This window comes from Muntiacus reevesi, chromosome 6, assembly GCF_963930625.1.
Source record: "Muntiacus reevesi chromosome 6, mMunRee1.1, whole genome shotgun sequence".
NCBI classification, from domain to species: domain Eukaryota; kingdom Metazoa; phylum Chordata; class Mammalia; order Artiodactyla; family Cervidae; genus Muntiacus; species Muntiacus reevesi.
This window is the reverse complement of record NC_089254.1, coordinates 13849262-13870856: the sequence shown is the minus strand read 5'-3', so window position 1 is coordinate 13870856 and position 21595 is coordinate 13849262. Positions and strand designations below refer to the sequence as shown.

The 21595-nt window shown below is 39.5% G+C and overlaps 1 protein-coding gene across 1 annotated transcript in view; it reads right to left on the bottom strand.

Moving 5' to 3' along the window:
• Positions 1 to 723: 723 nt before the first annotated feature.
• Positions 724 to 21595, bottom strand: part of SDHAF3 (succinate dehydrogenase complex assembly factor 3) — an 87344-nt gene continuing 66472 nt past the window's right edge. Inside the window, exon 2 of the mRNA XM_065938875.1 lies at positions 724 to 1982. Within this exon, the coding sequence (XP_065794947.1) occupies positions 1779 to 1982 (204 nt within the window). The 3' untranslated portion in view covers positions 724 to 1778. The remainder of the gene's footprint in view (positions 1983 to 21595) is intronic.

The following is a 21595-nucleotide window of genomic DNA, read 5'->3' as shown; positions in this document are numbered from 1 at the left end:
AACCTTGTAGGACTTTAGGTCACCACCTCTCATGAAAACACCAAACTCACAACTGACTGCTGAACCACCACTGACAAATTAGATTTGAATCCACCCCCAAAGGCTTTCTGTACCCAGAGACAAAAAAAGAAGTCACAGTGAGATGAGGAGGGGCACTTTCACAACACAATCAAATCCCATACCTGCTAGTGGGCAACCCGTATCTGGAAAATAATTACATCACAGATGCTTTCCCACAGGAGTGGGGGTTCCGAGCCCCACGGCAGGCTCCCCAGCCTCCGGGGTCTGTCACTGGGGGGAGGAGCCCCCAGAGTTCTGAAGGCCAGCAGGGCCTGCATGCAGGAGCCCCACAGGACTGCAGGACACAGAGACTCCACTCTGGGAGGGCGCACACGAGGTTCCACGCGCACTGGGACCCGGGGCAGAGCCGCGACTCCACGGCGCCTGGGCCAGACTGAGCTGCCGCTCCTGGGGTCTCTCGTGGCTCAGGCGGGGGCGGCCCCGGGAGATACCTGCTGGTGTGAGCTCTCCTGGAGGTCGCCATTGCGACCCGAGAGGATAAACACAAGGAGGAACACACCAAGATACATATTAATATCTGATTAAAAATTAACGACAGAGAGAGACTATTAAAAGCAACAAGAGAAAAGCAACAATTAACATATAAGGGAATCCCCATAAAGTTATCAGTTGATTTTTCAGCTGAAACTCTGCAGGCCAGAAGGGGGTGGCATGATATATTTATTTAAAGTAATGAAAGGGAAAAACCTACAACTAATAATACTCTACCCAGCAAAGTTCTCGTTCAGATTTGACAGAGAAATCAGAAGTTTTATAGACAATCAAAAGCTAAGAGAATTCAGCACCACTAAACCAGTTTTACAACAAATGCTAAAGAACTTTTCTATAGACAGAAAAGAAAAGGCTACAACTAGAAATAAGAAAATTACAAATGGGAAAGCTCACCCATAAAGGCAAACATACAGTAAAAGTAGGCAATCATCCACACACAAACATCAAAACCAGTGACTGTGGGAAGAGAAGAGAGTACAAATGCAGGATATTGGAAATGCATTTGAGACCAGCAACTTAAAATATAGACTGCTATATTAAAAATTCATGGTAACCATAAACCAAAAAAAAAAGACCTACAAAAACAAATTCAAAATAATTAACAAAATGGCAATAAGAACATACATATTGATAATCACCTTAAATCTACATGGATTAAATGCTCCAACCAAAAAACAGACTGGCTGAATGGATACAAAAACAAGATCCCTATAAATGCTATTTACAAGAGACCCACTTCAGATCTAGGGATACTGAACAAAAGTGAGAGGATACAAAAAAGTATTCCATGCAAATAGAAATTAAGTAATGACCTTGGAATTCTGTATCTATCATGATCATGAAATATTTATCTAATATAGCTAGAGCCATGAGACTAATGCTTAAACATGAATAGCATTAAAACAAATTTACATATAAAATTTTGGGGAAAATTTCACAAGCTTCTCCAGTTTAGAACCATTCTTTCTTATGTACTCCAAAAGACAAATCCTATCCAGCAACTGTTACTACTTCAATAAATGTAGTTTCATCCACTCATGATCCTCATCTGTATATTACAGACAACATTCAAAATATCCCCAAAAAGAATATTTCATTAACACCAGGCATTTTCAAATCTAAAAGCTTAAGAAACAAACTTTAAAGACCAATGATAGTTAAAGGGCTCTGAACTTGAAATCCTTTTTTAAACTTTATTGTGTAGACTAAAATGTTGGTTTCCTAGACTCAGTAATATTAAATTGCCTGTTGGGTTTAGTGGCTTCTTGCATCAGTTCCTGCAATTGTCCAATCTGTTCATCACGAAAGTCATTAAGTTTTTCTTCTGGTAGGGAGATTCCAAAACATGCTTTTTCAGTTGAATTTTGTCTGTTTTCATTAGCTTGTTGCCACAGCACTGCTGCATATGCCTAGTAAAAAGAAAAAAAAAAAAAATGAAGGTTATAGATATTAAAACAAGATCTGTATTCATTCATTTAACATTGAAGGACTTAATTCTACCACTGAGTCTTATGCATTTGGAAAATCAGACATGAACAATATATAGCTGTGTCTTCACTACTCAGTGATAATTCAAATACCCTGTACCTTATTAGCATTTTAAGAATTTTACCAAAGTCCTGAATCTGAAAATCTAGATGGTTCAAAGGGAGTAGGAGTGGTCCAGGAGTAGGCTTCAGCAACATGCATAAACTACCCAAAAATCATATGCAAAATGGCACATACACAAAAACACACACAGTTCCCAGGAATAAACTTCATCAAATTTTCAAATGGGGAACTATGGGTCTTTATAGGCTTAAAAGTGAGTCTTGAAATTCTTAAGGTTCATTCCTCTGTCTTCAATTTAAGAACAAATTTAAATCACATTTAGAAACTTTTCAAACTTTAAGCTTCCAATATTTAACAAACATCTTTCTCAGAAAAAAAAATTCTACATTTTTTACACTGTAATTTTTCTCTCATTCAGTCAACTTGACATTATAACTATCATTGTTCAGCACAGATTAACAGCAGATTCTCACTCTAAAATCAATATTAGAATCAGGCAGGAAGTAACAGTTCATAAAGGTAAAAAGTTACATGCCCCCTCTGGGTAAGTCAACAAATCAATGAACTCTGGATAATGCTATTTTATCTGGTTTAAAACAATTAAATTGCTTATAGCTGCTGGATTACCAGCATCGCCAAAGAAGCCTTCATTTTAATTCCAGGTATTTCAAATAAAACCTTTACTTGAATTGGAAATAATATCTTCTTCATGTTTTATAGAAATCCATTAATAAAAAAAAAGACTGTACACATCCTGAAAGTGAAAGTGTTAGTCATTCAGTCATGTCCAACTCTTTGTGACCCCATGGACCATAGCCCACCAGGGTCCTCTGTCCATGGAATTCTCCAGGCAAGAATACTGGAGTGGGTTGCCATTCCCTCCTCCAGGGGATCTTCCCAATCCAGGGATCAAACCTGGGTCTTAAACTTTGCAGGCAGATTCTTTACCATCTGAGCCACCGGCGAAGCATTCTAGGGCTTTATAAATCCCACTTCTAAGTATATGTCCCAGAGCAGAGTTTCTTAACCTCGGTACTATTTACAAATTGTGTAATTTGGATCATACTTTGTAGCTGGGTGGGTGGGAATCTATCTGCTCCACCACTGCAGCATTTAGCAGCACCCTCTGGTCTCTTCACCTGCTAGGTGCCTGTAGCGCTCCTCCTCAGTCCTGATAGTCAAAAATGTCTCCAAACACTGCCAAATGTTCTCCTGCAGACAAAACTGCCCAGGTTGAGAACTACTCTCCTAATGACACTTTCCAACACGTGGACAAGTATCAAACAAACAATGTTCATTATGGCATCGTTTATAAAAGCAAAACACTAGAAACAATTCAATTGTACTTCAATAGAAGAAAGAACAAGTGTTTAGACACTTCTTTATAATCCATTATGTGAATTAAATGTCTGTATTGACCTATTAAATCTCTAAAGTAATCAGAATCCAAAGAGCAAGTTTTTTAAAAAGTTATTCATTTGTAGAAATGGAAAAACCAAAACTCAAATTTATATGAAAATGTGAAGCCTTAAATAGCCAAGACAATCTTGAAAAAGAACAAAGTTGGAGTATTCAGTTCTCAATTTTAAAACTTACTACAAAGTTACACTAAATAATCAAAATAGTATGATACTGGCTTTAGGGTAGATATATAGACCAATGGAATAGAACTGAGAGTTCAGAAATAAACCCTTACACATATGGCAAACTGACTTCTGACAAAGGCATCAAGTTCATCAATGGGGGGAAAGAATATCTCTTCAACAGATACTGCTGGGAAAACTGGATTTCCACATGCAAAGGAGTAAAGCTGCATCCCTACCTCCTACAATATACAGAAATTAATGCTGTAAGATGGATGAAAAATAAACAAACGAGCTAAAACCATAAAACTCCTACCAAAAAATGGGTAAATTTTCACGACCTTGGATTTGGCAGTGGAGTCTAAAATATGATACCAAAAGCATAAATGAAGAAAGAAAAGCTAGATAAATTGGATTCATCAAAGTTAAAAACTTCTGTGCATCAGAAGACACTCAAAGTGGAAAAACTACAGAATGGGAAAAAATATTTGTAAACCATGTCTGATACGCATTTAATAACCAGAATATATAAAGAATTCCTTCAAGTCAACAATAAAAAGACCACTCAAAAAATGGGCAGAAAACTTGAACAGACATTTCTCCAGACACATATAAACCATCATCAAGAACATGAAAAGACACTCAACATAGTCATTAGAGACACAAAAATCAAAATCACAATGAGACACCACTTCATACCCACTATGATGACTATAATAATAAATAAATAAAAGGAAAATACATGCCGGTGAGAATCTGAAGAAATTGGAAACTTGTAATTACTAGTAGGAATATAAAATAGTACAGCCACTGTGGAAAACAGTCTGGCAGTTCTTCAAGAAGTTAAAGAATTGCCATACAATCCAGCTCTACTTATAGGTATATACCCTAAATAAATGAAAGCAGGAGCTCGAACAGACACTTTTACATCCATATTCATTACAGCATCCATTATTTACAACAGCAAGTATGTGGCAACAACCCAGGTGGCTATCAACAGACAAATGGATACATAAAACATATCCATACAATGGGACAGTATTCAGGCTTAAAAAGAGTTCTGATACATTCTACAACATGGATGAAACTTGAAAACACCATGCTAAAACTGAAATAAGCCAGACACAAAAGAACAAATATTGCAGGATTCACTCAGGTGAAATACATAGAATAGGGAGTTTTATTGAGACAGAAAGTACATGAGAGGTGACCAGAGGGTGGGGAGAGGGAGTGGGGAGGTACTGCTTTTGGGACACAGAGTCTCTACTTGGATAAGAAAAAGTTCCGGGTAAAGACAGTGGGAACTGATGAACAAGACTGTAAATGCAATTAAGGCCCCTGAATGTACACTTAAAAGGCTAAAAGGCAAATTTTAAATGTATTTTTACCACACTAGAAAGAAAAGTTATGCAAGGAGCTCTTCCATTAACAGTGAGAAGTGCCTTCTATCAGACCAACCCTCCTACAGGTAACATGAAGTCCAGAGGAAACATGATCAAACAGCAATGCAAAGACGCTGGAGAGCAACCAGTCAGAAAGTAGAAAGGATTTGACAGAATGGAGAACAGCAGAGAACACTGGGTCAGACTGCCATTTATATGACTTTTTTCCTGAGGGAAGATGCCAGTTGGTACTGCAAGGTGACTGAGGACTCACAGCAGTGTGGGAGAACAGGAGGAGTTGAAAAATAAGAAAGGGAAATCTCAGAAAAAGAACTGCAAAAGAAGAACCCCATATTCTACAAATAAACAGCCAAAATCTCTAGTTAACCCCTTAACTCTGCATGTTCAGGACAAAGCTCAGCTAAGGCAAAAAAGAACTAATGTAATTCTTCAAATGGTTCTTGTCAAGGAGTGAACACAGAATGTGGAAACCAAGTTCCACCAAGTTAACTGCTTGATGAAACAAATGTCTCTACGTATATATATGATCAACAGTGTCCAGAAAAACATCCAAAACCACAAGAAACATGAAGAAACAGAAAATGTGACCTATAATCAAGAGAAAAAGACCATGCCTGAAGTGATTCAGACATTAAAATTAGTAGCAAAGGATTCTAAAGTAGCTATTATGAATGTTTAAATACATAAAGGAAAATGTGGTCATAATAAATGCACAGATGAGAAATCTCAGCAGAAAGTAAGAAACTGTAAGAACCAAATGAAAACTCTAGAACTCTTAAATGCAGTGTCTGAAACTTAAAAATCTTCACTTGAATGTTCAGTTCACTTCAGTCGCTCAGTCATGTCTGACTCTTTGAGACTCCATGGACTGCAACACGCCAGGCCTCCCTGTCCATCACCAACTCCCAGATATTACTCAAATTCATGTCCATTGAGTCAGTGATGTCATCCAACCATCTCATCCTCTGTCGTCCCCTTCTCCTCCTGCCTTCAATCTTTCCCAGCATCAAGGTCTTTTCCAATGAGTAGGCTCTTCACATCAGGTGGCCCAAGTATCGGAATTTTAGCTTCAGCATCAGTCCTTCCAATGAACATTCAGGACTGGTTTCCTTTAGGATGGACTGGCTGGATTTCCTTGCAGTCCAAGGGACTCTCAAGAGTCTTCTCCAACACCACAGCTCAAAAGTATCAATTCTTCAGCACTCAGCTTTCTTTATAGTCCAACTCTCACATCCATACATGACTGCTGGAAACACCATAACCTTGACTAACAGACCTTTGTTGGCAAAGTAATGTCTCTGCTTTTTAATATGCTGTCTAGGTTAGTCATAACTTTCCTTTTAAGGAATAAGCGTCTTTTAATTTCATGGCTACAGTCACCATCTGCACCGATTCTGAAGCCCAAAAAGAAAGTCAGCCACTTTTTCCCTATCTATTTGCCATGAAGTGATGGGACCGGATGCCATGACCTTAGTTTTCCGAATGTTGAGCTTTAAGCCAACTTTTGCACTCTCCTCTTTCACCTTCATCAAGACGCTCTTTAGTTCTTCTCTACTTTCTGCCATGAGGGCGGTGTCACCTGCATATCTGAGGTTATTGATATTTCTCCCAGCAATCTTGATTCCAGCTTGTGCTTCCTCCAGCCCACCGTTTCTCATGATGTACTCTGCATATAAGTTAAATAAGCATGGGGACAATATACAGCCTTGAAATACTCCTTTTCCTATTTGAATCCAGTCTGTTGTTCCATGTCCAGTTCTAACTGTTGCTTCCTGACCTGCATACAGATTTCTCAAGAGGCAGGTCAAGTGGTCTGCTATTCCCATCTCTTTCAGAATTTTCCACAGTTGATTGTGATCCACACAGTCAAAGGCTTTGGCATAGTCAATAAAGCAGAAATAGATGTTTTTCTGGAACTCTCTTGCTTTTTCAATGATTCAGCGGATGTTCGCAATTTGATCTCTGGTTCCTCTGCCTTTTCTAAAACCAGCTTGAACATCTGGAAGTTCACAGTTTACATGTTGTTGAAGCCTGGCTTGGAGAATTTTGAGCATTACTTTGCTAGCATGTGATGAGTGCGGTTGTGCATTAGTTTGAGCATTCTTTAGCACTGCCTTTCTTTGGGCTTCTCTAGTGGCTCAGACAGTAAAGCGTCTGTCTGCAATGCAGGAGACCCGGGTTCAATCCCTGGGTTGGGAAGATCTCCTGGAGAAGGAAATGGCAACCCACTCCAGTATTCTTGCCTGGAAAATCCATGGACCGTGGAACCTGGTAGGCTACTGTCCATGGGGTTGCAAAGAGTCGGACATGACTGAGCAACTTCACTTCACTTCTTTGGGATTGGAATGAAAACCTTTCCTAGTCCTGTGACCACTGCTAAGTTTTCCAAATTTGCTGACATATTAAGTGCAGTACCTTCACAGCAACATCTTTTAGGATTTGAAATAGGTCAACTGGAATTCCATCACCTCCACTAGCTTTGTTCGTAGTGATGCTTCCTAAGGCCCACTTGACTTCATATTCCAGGATGTCTGGCTCTAGGTGAGTGAGCACACCATCATGATTATCTGGGTCATGAAGATTTTTTTTGTACAGTTCTGTGTATTCTTCCCACCTCTTATTAATATCTTCTGTTTCTGTTAGGGCCATACCATTTCTGTCCTTTACTGTGTCCATCTTTGCATGAAATGTTCCCTTGGTGTATCTAATTTTCTTGAAGAGATCTCTAGTCTTTCCCATTCTATTGTTTTCCTCTATTTCGTTGCACTGATCATTGAGGAAGGCTTTCTTATCTCTCCTTGCTATTCTTTGGAACTCTGCATTCAAATGGGAATATCTTTCCTTTTCTCCTTTGCTTTTCGTTTCTCTTCTTTTCACAGCTATTTGTAAGGCCTCCTCAGACAACCATTTTGCGTTATTGCATTTCTTTTTCTTGGGGATGGTTTTGCTCCCTGTCTCCTGTACAATGTCACAAACCTCCGTCCACAGTTCATCAGGCACTCTGTCTATCAGATCTAGTCCCTTAAATCTATTTCTCACTTCCACTGTATAATTCTACATTCATTAGGGATTTGATTTAGGTTATACCTGAATGGTCTAGTGGTTTTCCCTACTTTCTTCTACTTAAGTCTGAATTTGGCAATAAGGAGTTCATGATCTGAGACACAGTCAGCTCCCGGTCTTGTTTTTTGCTGACTGTATAGAGCTTCTCCATCTTTGGCTGCAAAGAATAGAATCAATCTGATTTCGGGGTTGACCATCTGGTGATGTCCATGTGTAGAGTTTTCTCTTGTGTTGTTGGAAGAGGGTGTTTGCTATGACCAGTGCGTTCTCTTGGTAGGACTCTATTAGCCTTTGCCCTGCTTCATTCTGTACTCCAAGGCCAAATTTGCCTGTTACTCCATATGTTTCTTGACTTCCTACTTAAGCATTCCAGTCCCCTATAATGAAAAGGACATCCTTTTTGGGTGTTAGTTCCAAAAAGTCTTGTTGGTCTTCATAGAACCGTTCAACTTCAGCTTCTTCAGCATTACTGGTTGGGGCACAGAGTTGGATTACTGTGATATTGAATGGTTTGCCTTGGAAACGAACAGATATCACTCTGTTTTTGAGACTGCACCCAAGTACTGCATTTCAGACACTTTTGTTGACTATGATGGCTATTCCATTTCTTCTAAGGGATTCCTGCCCACAGTAGTAGATATAATGGTCATCTGAATTCACCCATTCCAGTTCATTTTAGTTTGCTGATTCCCAAAATGTCGACCTTCACTCTTGCCATCTCCTGTTTGACCACTTCCAATTTGCCTTGATTCATGGACCTAACATTCCAGGTTCCTATGAAATATTGCTCTTTACAGCATCGGACCTTGCTTCTATCACCAGTCACGCCCACAATTGGGTGTTGTTTTTGCTCTCGCTCCATCTCTTCATTCCTTCTGGAATTATTTCTCCACTGATCTCCAGTAACATATAGAGCACCTACCAACCTGGGGAGGGTCTTCCCTGGTGGCTCAGAGGTTAAAGCATCCGCCTCCAATGCGGGAGACCTGGGTTCGATCCCTGGGTCAGGAAGATCCCCTGGAGAAGGAAATGGTAACCCCACTCCAGTATTCTTGCCTGGAGAAGCCCATGGACAGAGGAGCCTGGTGGGCTACAGTCCATGGGGTCACAAAGAGTCAGACACAACTGAGCGACTTCACTCACTCACCGACCTGGGGAGTTCATCTTTCAGTGTCCTATCTTTTTGCCTTTTCATACTGTTCATGGGGTTCTCAAGGCAGGAATACTGAAGTGGTTTGCCATTCCCTTCTCCAGTGGACCACATTCTGTGAGAACATTCCACCATGACCTGTCCGTCTTGGGTGGCCCTACATGGCATGGCTCATAGTTTCATTGAGTTAGACAAGGCTGTGGTCCATGTGATTAGACTGGTTCGTTTTCTGTGACTGTGGCTTTCAGTCTTATGGAGAAGGATAAGAGGTTTAAGAAAGCTTCCTGATGTGAGAGACTGACTGAGGGGGAAAATGGGTCTTGTTCTGATGAGCTGGGAACCATGCTCAGTAAATCTTTAATCCAATTTTCTGTTTATGGGTGGAGCTGTGTTCCCTCCCTGATATTGATCTGGGGCCAAACCATGGTGGAAGTAATGAAGATAATGGTGACCTCCCTCAAAAGATCCCATGCATGTACTGCTACAGTCCTTGCCCCCAACCCTGCAGCAGGCCACCACTGACCCAGGCCTTTGCCGGAGACTCCTGGACACCCATAGACAAGTCTCCTGCGAGTGTTTATACACTGAATGTTATACATTATCACTGAATGTTAATAGCATACTAGCACTGAGACAAGATCCAATGAACTTGAAAGTGTAACAGTAGAAGTTGTCCAGTCTGAAAAGCTATTAAAAAATGAACTTAACATCAATTATCCTATTATCAAAAAAACCATATGCTTAATTGGAATCCCGCAAGAAAATGAGGAAAAAATTTTTTTGGAAAATGAATCTCTGAAAAGTAAGCGTATAGGTTCATAAAGCTTCAGTTCAGTTCACTTGCTCAGTTGTGTCCGACTCTTTGCTACCCCATGAATAGCAGCACGCCAGGCTTCCCTGTCCATCACCAACTCCCAGAGTTTACTCAAACTCATGTCTATCGAGCTTAGCAAGCCCCAAACAAGACACATCCAAATGAAGACACACCTAGGCATATAGTAGTCAGATTGTTGAAAAGGATCCATAAAATAAAAATCATAAAGAAATTTATAAACAGTATGACCACATGTATAGAAAATATATATTCTTTGTAGATATATACATATGCTCAAAATAAATGAAAACAAATATGGAAACAGATACCACTGTCAGGACACTGATTTCCTCCTTCCTTATTCTGTAGAAGCAAAGAATGGGATAAAGTTTTAGCTGTACTTTTAGCATTCGATTTGCTTTTTAAAAGGCTATCCTAAAGCAAATACTATAAAATGTCAGTATTAAAACTGGGTGGTGGATACACACATGTGTATTATATAATTTTCTTCTTCCTATATGTTTTGGAATTTTTCCTAATTTTACACTTAGTAATTTAAAAATGTAAAATACCAGAATATTTTCACTGGGGTATAATTTATAATAAGATAACAAACTAATGCTTATCTAAAATTTTAATTTTATTTTTAACTGGAGGATAATTGTTTAACATTCTTGTGTTGGTTTCTGCGTTACAACATGAAGGACCCATGTGTGCACGCTAAGTCACTTTGGTCGTGTCCGACTCTTTGCGACCCTATGGGACTGTAGCCCACCAGGCTCCTCTGTCCATGGGATTCTGGAGTAGGTTGCCGTCCCTCCTCCAGGGGAGCTTCCGGACCCAGGGATCGAACCCATGTCTCCTGTGGCTCTGCACTGCCGTAAGTATGTCCCCTCCCTCTTGAACCTCCTTCCCTCCTTCCGAACCCCCACCCCCAATCCCACCCCTCTAGGTTGTCACAGAGCACCGGGCTGAGCCCCTGTGATACACAGCAACTTCCCACTACCTGTCTTACACCTGGTAATGTATATATTCCAGTGCAACTCTGTGTTTCTTGAGAAAGCTAGAAATGCATTTCACAAAGAAGTGTGAAGAGGCGGTCCCAGTTAAAGATGATAGGTAACAAAGAAGGCTCCTGAATGCCTCTCTTCCCACAAACACACCAAATCCACAGTTACATATGGAACAATTCTCTCTGAAATGCATGGGTTGGCACACCCCAAGTACCCAGAGCCATTAAGACACAGAGGGCTCCTTAGACAATCGCAAAGGCTTCAGAGACAAAAGACAGGGAAGGTTGAACAATAAGCTTCATCTCCCGCACAAGGCCACTCGATCAGGAGTGGAGGAAGTTAACTGTTTTATCTAATGCACAGAAACCAACACAGAGTCCAAGAAAATGAAGAAACAGTTTCCAAATAAAAAACAAGATAAAACCCCAGGGAAAAAGCCTTATTAATAAAATTGAGATAAGTGATTTACCTTATGAAGAGCTCAAAATGATGACAATAAAGATACTTATCAAGGTCAGGAGAATGATGCATGAATAAAGTGAATTTCAACAAAGAAAAAAATATAAGAAAATGCTAAACAGAAATCACAGAGCTGAAGAATACAGTAACAAATGAAAAGCTCCACAGAGAGGTTCAGAAACAGATTAGATGATACAGGGAAAAAAAGATGAGTGAACTCTTCAAAAGGACAGTTAAATTCAGCCAATCAGAGGAACAAAATGAAAAATAGTGAAGATAGCTTAAGGGACTTATGGCACATCAACTGAATCAATAGTTGCATTACCAGGGATACTTGAAGGAGAAAAGACAGAAAATGGGGAGAAAGTATATTTAAAGAAATAATGCCTGAAAACTTACCTAACATGAGAAAGAAAACAAATGTCCAGAGCCAGGAATCCCAGAAAGTTCCATAAGATGAATCCAAAGAGACAAAGACACACTATGATTAACTTATTGTCAACTACAAACTGCACCTACCATGGGCACTTGCCATCGACCTCCATAAAGACTAAATCAAGGCCACTGCAGCTGCTGACCTTCAACACCCCTGAAGAGAGTTCAAGGTGGAGGGCAGAAACGAGACACTCTGTGCTCTGGAAAAGCTGGCAGAACAGGTCTTCACATAGTTAGATATTTCAGGAGCCCAATTCTTGCATCTCTTCATATCCAGAAAAGCACTAAATTCCTTCATGATGATGTTTGCTCCTCACCTCTTCTACAAAAAATATATGCTTGATTACAAGAATTCCCTTTTCACCAAGATCACATACATACTGACCTACCTCTTTGGAGCAGTTTCTCAGAGCTATCTGAAATGCTGTCTCCTGGGCTATAGTCCTCATATTGCCAGTAAAACTTAACTCATAACTGTCACATTATGTATTTTTTAAAGTCAGCATTATCAAAAATTAAAGGGCAGAATCTTAAGAGCAACAAAAGAAAAACTGGCTATGTACAAGGGAACACCACCCATAAGACTTTAAGCAGATTTTTCAGCAGTAACTTTTGACTACACTGTGTTACTTTCTTCTTGCCTGCAAAATGCTAAAAGGAAGAAAAAAAAGTCAACTCATAATATTCTACCCAGCTCAGAATTGAAGGAGAGAGAAAAAGTTTTCTAGAGACATGAAAGCTGAAAGAGTTCATGAGCAGTAACTTTTGACTACACTGTGTTACTTTCTTCTTGCCTGCAAAATGCTAAAAGGAAAAAAAAAAAAGTCAACTCATAATATTCTACCCAGCTCAGAATTGAAGGAGAGAGAAAAAGTTTTCTAGAGACATGAAAGCTGAAAGAGTTCATGAGTATTAGATCAGCCTCACAAGAACTGATAAAAGACCTATCCAGCTGAAACAAAAGGATGCTAATTAATAACAGGAAAACACAGAAACACAAATGTCACTGGTCAAGGTAGGTAGTGTAGTAGTATAGAGTGCTCAGTTGCGTCCGACTCCTTGCAGCCCCATGGACTGTAGCCCGCCAGGTTCCTCTGTCTGTGGAATTTTCTTGGAGCATGTTGCCATTTCCTTCTCTTGGGGCTCTTCCCAACCCCAAGGGGGCTGGGGATTGAAACTGCATGTCTTGTGTCTCCTGCATTGGCAGCTGGATTCTTTACCATCAGTGCCACCAAATTCAGAATACTCTAATGTTATAATGATGGCAGATAAATCAGTTATAAATCTAGTATGAAGTTGAAACACAAAAGTATGGATACAGATGGTAAAATGGTGCAAATTGTGAAATAAAAAATAGAAAACATGGAGTAGAGGAGTGAAAAGTGTGGAGTTCTAGTGTGCATTTGATGTTATCAGCTTAAAATAAACTGAAATTAATATTTCACATAAGCTTCATAGTAAACACAAAGCAAAAATCTATGAGATTTACAAAAGACAAAGAAAATCTAACAATACCACTACAGAAAATCAAATTACAAATGAAGAGAGCATGAAAAGAAAGTAACCAAATTACAAAACAGAAAACAATTAACAAAATGTCAATAGTAAGTCCACTACATGTAACTCTATGGCTGATTCATGTCAATGTATGACGAAACCCACTGAAATGTTGTGAAGTAATTAGCCTCCAACTAATAAAAAAAAATTTAAAAAAATAGTAAATCCATATCTATCAATAGTTATTTTAAATGTAAATGAACCAAATTACTCAATCAAAAGATACAGAGGGCAGAATGGATTAAAAAATGGACTTAACTATATGCTGCCTACAAGAAACTCAATTCAGCTTTAAGGACACACAAAGACACATGGAAAAAGATATTCCATGCAAGTGGAAACCAAAACAAAGCTAGGGTAGCTATACTTATATCAGATAAGACAGACTTTAAGACAAAGACTAAAAATGACATAAGGAAAGCCATCAAACAAAGAGTCTTTGAGTACAGTGAGAGAAGATGTAGGAGGCTGAACGGTGTCCTCCAAAGATAACAAGTCCTGAAGCCAGTGAGTGTTACTTTATACAGTACACAGTCTGCAGATGTATTTAAATTAAGGATCTCTGCACTGAGGAGATTATCCTGGTGGGCTCTAAATATCATCATACATGTTCTTAAAGGAGAGAGGCTGAGAGAAATTAGATACACCAGGGGAGAAAGTATTGTGAACATGGAGACGGGATGGAATGGTGTCGCCACAAGTCAAGGAATGCCTCCACCCTCCAGAAGGTAAGAGTAGCAAAGCGGATTCTCCCCGAGAACCCTTAGAACCTCCAACATCTTGATTAGGACATACAGCCTAATACATACATCTAATATATAGGACATACAGCCTAATACATACAAGGACATACATCTGTCCTTGATTAGGATAGAACTGTGTGAGAGAATAAAATGCCGCTGTTAAGTCACCAAGTTGTGCTAATTTGTCACAGTAGTCCCGGGAAACTAACACAGCAGTAAACTACAGAAACATCTCAGGAAAGTTTTGTAACAAGAAAAACGCTTCACGCTATGATAACAAATTGTTACCAAAAAGGCAAATTAAGTGTGGCTTGCTAATTCTGCTTCTCACTAGAGATTTTGAAAAAGTAGAGGACCTAGAGTACCAGGGTACCTAGTCTTATTAGGGATAATAATTAGAAATATTTTGAGAGACTAGTTATGACTTCACTGTACTTTTATTCTTTACCTATGTGTTAAACTTGTCTATAGTCTGAAATCAACTGATACCAGTGAATTACTGAGAACAAACTAGACAGAATCTTTTATAATATGGGCTTAAAAGATTTAAAAATAAGCTACCAGTGTAATAAAATTACATCAAAAAAAATCAGCAAAATGCTGGCAAAGATTTTTTTTATGAATAAACTGTACTGATTTTTTTTTAAACCAGATTTGAGACCTAAAAAACTAAAGGAATAACACAACAGAGAAATAATCAGATATTATGGCCTCCTGATAGAAGTAACTTCCCTGGCGGCTCAGTCAGTAAAGAATCTGCCTGCAATGCAAGAGACCCAGGTTCAATCCATGGGTTGGGAATATCCCATAGAGAAGGAAATGGCAATCCAAGCCAGTATTCCTGCCTGGAAAATTCCATGGACAGAGGAGCTTGGGGGTCACAAGAGTAGGACACAACTCAGTGACTAAACCACCACCTCCTGATGGAAGTACTTAACCACCTACACGAAAATCAGTCTGTACTGAATAAGCCTCTACTTTTAAGACAACTTATAGAATATGTGAAATATCACTCTGGAAATTCAATTAGAGAAACTGACTCTGAAAAGACAAAGACAAATGACCCCAGTCTTAGAGTCAATAAAAAAAAATCAACAGTGGAGAAACCTATAAGACTAAGCAAATGATCAAGATTAGCACCACCAGTAGTAAGTGATCCTGAAAGCACCGTGATGCACTGAGATGCTCCCTTTGTCTCTCCCCTTTAATCTGCAACCACTGAACATCTGCACTCACCAAAGGCACCTCTGCCCAACACACCGTGATGCCAGAGTTTCACACGTGTACACCTAAGGTGGGCAGACTGGAACACAGGGGAACAGCCCAGAGGAGTACGAAGGCAGCGCCTGCCGTTCCAGCTATTGGTGGCAGCAGCTGAGCCACAGCACGAGGGAAGCCGGCAGCAGCAGAGGAGGTGGCCAGGTGACCCCAGCCTCCTGACCGCAGTGGCTCTCACCGTCATAGACAGTAGAGAGCGGCGGCAGAGAGGCCAGTGACTCCATTCCTTCAGGTACAGAGGCACCCACAACCCTGACCCCTCACCCAGAGCAGAGGCCCTGCAAAGACGACAATCCCAGACACACCAAGGGCAACCTTGCCCCAGCTCCTCCGCGCCTGCAGCAGGGCCTGTGGCTTGAGCGCTCCTGGACACAGCAGAAGCAGTCACCATCCCAGTGTCCCAGGCGGTGATGCCGGCAATCCCACAGCAGCAACACACCAATAAGGTCAATGGGCAACGCCTATGACAGGTGCAAAGTGCCAAGTCTCAAACATAACCAGAGGCAGCGGAGGTTAAGAAAAACAAAAGGCTTGTGTTATAGTACCACCCACTGGCAAACAAAAGAAAGGGCTCTAATTTCTAATCTGCTGAATCCTTAGAATCAAACTTTTTAAAAAAAGTCCAAACCAAAAACTACCTCAAGAATAAAGAGGTTTGCTACTTCAAATGCACCAGCAGAGGAACAGGTCATCAAAAAAGGAAAAGAGAAAAGAAAGAAATACTGCCCTTTGCAGCAACATGGATGGATCTAGCGACTGTCAGAGAAAGACAACATGATATTGCTTATATGTGGCATCTAAAAAAAAAAGTACAAATGAACTTATTCACACAGAGTCACAGATGTCAAAAACAAACATGATTTACCGAGAGAGAAAGTGGGAGGGCAGGGATAAACTGCGGGATTGGGACTGATATCAGTAATTATTTTACACACAGTGGTGTATATATAAGGACCTGACTGTAACATACAGCACAGGGAACTGTACTTGATACTCTGTAATGACCTATAAGAGGAAATAATCTAAAAAAGTGTGGACATATGTATAGCTGATTCACAGTGCTACACAGCAGAAACTAACACTGTAAATCAAATAATCTTCAATAATAAATAAGTAAAATATTTTTTAAAAAGAAGAAATTCTTTAAGAACTATCTCTTTTAGGAAGGCAACATTAGCATAACAAGCATCCCAGAAGGAGGAGGGAAGGAGAAGGAATCATAGTTTATCTATACCACTTCTGGGCATACACACCGAGGAAACTAGATCTGAAAGAGACACGTGCACCCCAATGTTCATCACAGCACTGTTTATAATAGCCAGGACATGGAAGCAACCTAGATGCCCATCAGCAGACGAATGGATAAGGAAGCTGTGGTACATATACACCATGGAATATTACTCAGCCATTAAAAAGAATTCATTTGAATCAGTTCTAATGAGATGGATGAAACTGGAGCCCATTATACAGAGTGAGGTAAGCCAGAAAGATAAAGACCATTACACTATACTAAGACATTTATATGGAATTTAGAAAGATGGTAATGATAACCCTATATGCAAAACAGAAAAAGAGACACAGAAGTACAGAACAGACTTTTGGACTCTGTGGGAGAAGGCGAGGGTGGGATGTTTCGAGAGAACAGCATCGAAACATGTATATTATCTAGGGTGAAACAGATCGCCAGCCCAGGTTGGATGCATGAGACAAGTGCTTGGGCCTGGTGCACTGGGAAGACCCAGAGGAGTCGGGTGGAGAGGGAGGCGGGAGGGGGGATCGGGATGGGGAATACATGTAACTCCATGGCTGATTCATGTCAGTGTATGACAAAAACCCACTACAATATTGTAAAGTAATTAGCCTCCAACTAATAAAAATAAATTAAAAAAAAAGAAAGAAATAATAGCTGAAAACTTCCCAATCCCCAAAACGAGTTGGATATACAAGTCCATGAAGCTATGAGAACACATAATCACCTCAGTGCAAAAAGACTTCTCCAAGACACACTGGAGATATTAAAACTGTCAAAAGTCAATGACGAAATTTAGAGGCAGCCAGGAAAAAAACATATGGTAACCGACAAAGGCACCACCACTAGGAAATGAGCAGATGCTTCAGCCCAGGAAATAGTAAAATGAAAAGCTCAAAATTCTCAAAGATAAGCACTGTCAGCCAAAGACCCTATAGCCAGGAAAGTTATGCAGGTATGAAGGGCAAATACTTTCCCATGAAACAAAAGCTGAAGGAGTTCAACATCAGACCTGCCTTACAAGAAATGTAGAAAGGAGCTCTTCTACCAGAAACAAAAGACAAGAGGACAGAAGACTCTGAATAAAGTGATAAGTAGGCAGAAATCAAAAACATCAACTCTGTATCAGGTGTTTTTACTTTTTTCTCTTTTAAATTATTAAAATATGGTAACACATTTATAGGAGACTTGGAAAATACAGAACAAAGTTATATATAGTCCTACAATACATTATAATTATTTTTAAGTAGAAAATTAAGATGTTTAGTTGGAGTTTCAGTATCAAACTTTCAAAAACTAACAGACTGAACATACAGAGAAGTAGAAGAACATAGCAAACCTGAGAAGCACTATGAACTAATGCAACACAACTAAGATTATACAATTTTCACACAACAGCATGATATAAATTCTATTCAAGACTATAAATCAGGAGACACTGGAATATATCCAGGGATGTAACACAAGGTGCAAAAATTTCATGGTCTAAAGGTATTGAAATCATATTGAGTCTGTTCTCTTATCACTGAATTATGCTAGAAATCAATATCAAAAGATATTCAAAAGTAACTCACATATTTTCAAGTGCAATGTGACATTTATCAAGAGAGATCTTTGCCTTAGCCCCTGGAAGCCTCAATAAAGTTAAAAGCCTGAAAAAACACAGCAGGCGATTGACAAGAAGACTGTATTTAAATGAAAAATTAATAAAGATACTTTAAAAATCCCATATTTGGAAATTAAATGTCCATTTTTAAATGATGGGTGTATCTAAGCAGCCATAACACATAAAATTAGAAAATATCTGTAACAGAATGAAAGTGAAAAGAGAATTTATCAGAACTTGTTGCATGCAAGTGAATTGCTCAATGCAACTAACTATAGTGTAGAATTTTGAATAAGGTATGAAAACAAATAATGGACACATGCATAAAATTTTGTGAAATCTGAACAAAATCTATACTTTAGTTAATAATACTATATTACACGTTATTTTCCTGTTTGTTTTTTTTAAACAATATAGTATTTCTTTATATTCTCAGAATTGGATCAGAAGTTTCAAGCCTCAAAATAGGTCTTTTTCACAAAATAAAAAACATTGAAATATAAATGTTAAAAGCGTAAAAAAAATGCAGTAACAGTAATTATAGCTACTTCAACTTGGTAATAAACTCACAACATAAAAAAGGATAATCTCAGACAACAAAAACAAAGGTGGCAGAGGAGAGGAGAAGGCCAGAACCCATAGAGGCAAATGGTATCAAGATGCTATCATCAGGGGAAGGACTATTTTAACCTATGAGACATTCTATACAAACCTCATTGTAACTATAAAACACAAATCCAGAGCAGAGGCAAAAACTACAGGAAAAAAAAAAAAAAGGAAACTGAAGGGGGAAAAAAAAAACACCACAGACACACAGATCAGTGGAACAGAAATGAGAGCCCAGAACTAAACACACTTATATGTGGCCAACTCACTTATGACAAAGGAGTCAAAACCATGCAACAGAAATAGGACAGTCTCTTCAACAGATGGTGTTGGCAAAACTGGTTAGTCACATGCAAAAGAATGAAACGACCCTCATACCATACACAAAACTAACTCAAAATGAGTGTAAGACCTGACACCATAAAACTCCTAAACAGAAACTATAGGCGGGACCCTCTGACACCAGTCTTAGTAATGTATTTCTGGGTATGTCTCCTCAGGCAAGAAGCAACAAAAGTAAAAATGACAGAATGGGACATCAAACTAAAAGATAGGCAGAGGAACTGAATAGACATTTTTCCAAAGAAGACATACAGATGGCCAACAGACATATGAAAAGATGTTCAACATGACTATCTACTGGGGACAGGCAAATCAAACCCACAATGACACATTACCTCTTATACATCAGAATGGCTACTGCCAAAAACAAGCATTGGCAAGGATCTGGAGAAAACACTACACTATTGGCAGGTATTTAAATTGGTACTATCACTTTGGAAAACAATATGGAGAGTGCTCAAAAAAAAAAAAAAAAAAAAAAGAACCACCATAAAATTCAGCTGAAGAGGAGAGTGAAAAGGCTGGCTTAAAACCCAATATTCGAGCAGTGTGAAGAAGAGGCAAGAGCGACCCCTGGACTGACTTAAAGCCCGCGCGCCACTGCATCGCCGTGTCCAGCGCCTACGTCCGCCGCCGCAGCCACCACGCCCAGGAGAAAGGCTGAAGGGGATGCTAAAGGAGATAAAGCCAAGGTGAAGGACGAACCACAGAGAAGATCTGCAAGGCTATCTGCTAAACCTGCTCCTCCAAAGCCAGAGCCCAAGCCTAAAAAAAAGGGAAAAAGGGGAAAGCTGATGCTGGCAAGGATGGGAATAACCCTGCAGAAAACGGAGATGCCAAGACAGACCAGGCACAGAAAGCTGAAGGTGCTGGAGATGCCAAGTGAAGTGTCTGCATTTTTGATAACTGTGTACTTCTGGTGACTGTACAGTGTGAAATACTATTTTTTATCAAGTTTTAGAAAAATGCAGAATTTTGTTTTACTTTTTTTTTTTTTTTTAAGCTATGTTGTTAGCACACAGAACACTTCATTGTTGTTTTTGGGGGAAGGGCACATCACTAACAGAATGTCTCTGAAGCTGAATTGATGTGGGGGAAAAATACCTTTCCCGTCTAGTTTTGAGATACTTCCTCTTGGTTCCCCGGAAGGAGGGATTCCTTGATGTTGACACACATCAGCTTGTGGTGTGGAGAAACTAAAATTTAGTTTTTATGTCCTCTCTCCCTCTCCACCTCAGCATAGACTTGACTCCCCTAAACCCAGAGACCTGTTGGAACCTGAACCCTGCGCCCCACCCCCCCAAAATTGATGACCAGTATGTCAGGCAATCTGGACTTCCTAGTGTCACCATTGAGATGGCGTCCTTCAAAAGAGCTGTGGTTCCTTTTTTAGACTGTGGCTCCTCAGAGTGGTACTTCTGCCATTTCCATTCCATTTCCTGAAAGTCAGGGTCAGCTTGTGAAAAGTTATTAAACAACATGCTAAATGTAAAATGTCAACCCTCACTCTAAACTTTCCCTGTTCAGAGCATCACATGAAGATTTCATTGGGTTTTTATAGTGGCTTTCTGATTTTGGTAGTCCACTGAAAAAGGGAGTTTGAAAGTTGTATACTGTTGACAATTGTCTGCCCATGTCCTGCCTGAAATACCATGATTGTTTATAAAAAGTATCTTTAATAAAGCTGGATACAGTTTGGAAAAAAAAAAAAACTCAATATTCAAAAAACTAAGATCATGGCATCTGGTCCCATCACTTCATGGCAAATAGAAGGGGAAAAAGTGGAAGGAGTGACAGACTTTATTTTCTGGGGTTCCAAAATCACTGCAGATGGTGACTACAGCCATGAAATTAAAAGAAGTTTGCTCCTTGGAAGAAAAGCTATGACAAACTTAAGAGTATTAAAAAGCACAGACATCACTTTGCTGACAAAGGTCCATAAAGCTATGGTTTTTCCAGCAGCCATGTACAGAAGTGAGAATTGGACCATAAAGAAGGTTGAATGCCAAAGAATTGATGTTTTTGAATTGTGGTGTTGGAGAAGACTCTTGAGAGTCCCTTGGACTGCAAAGAGATCAAACCAGTCAATCCTAAAGGAAATCAACCCTGAATATTCACTGGAAGGACTGCTGCTGAAACTGAAACTCCAATACTTTGGCCACCTGACGTA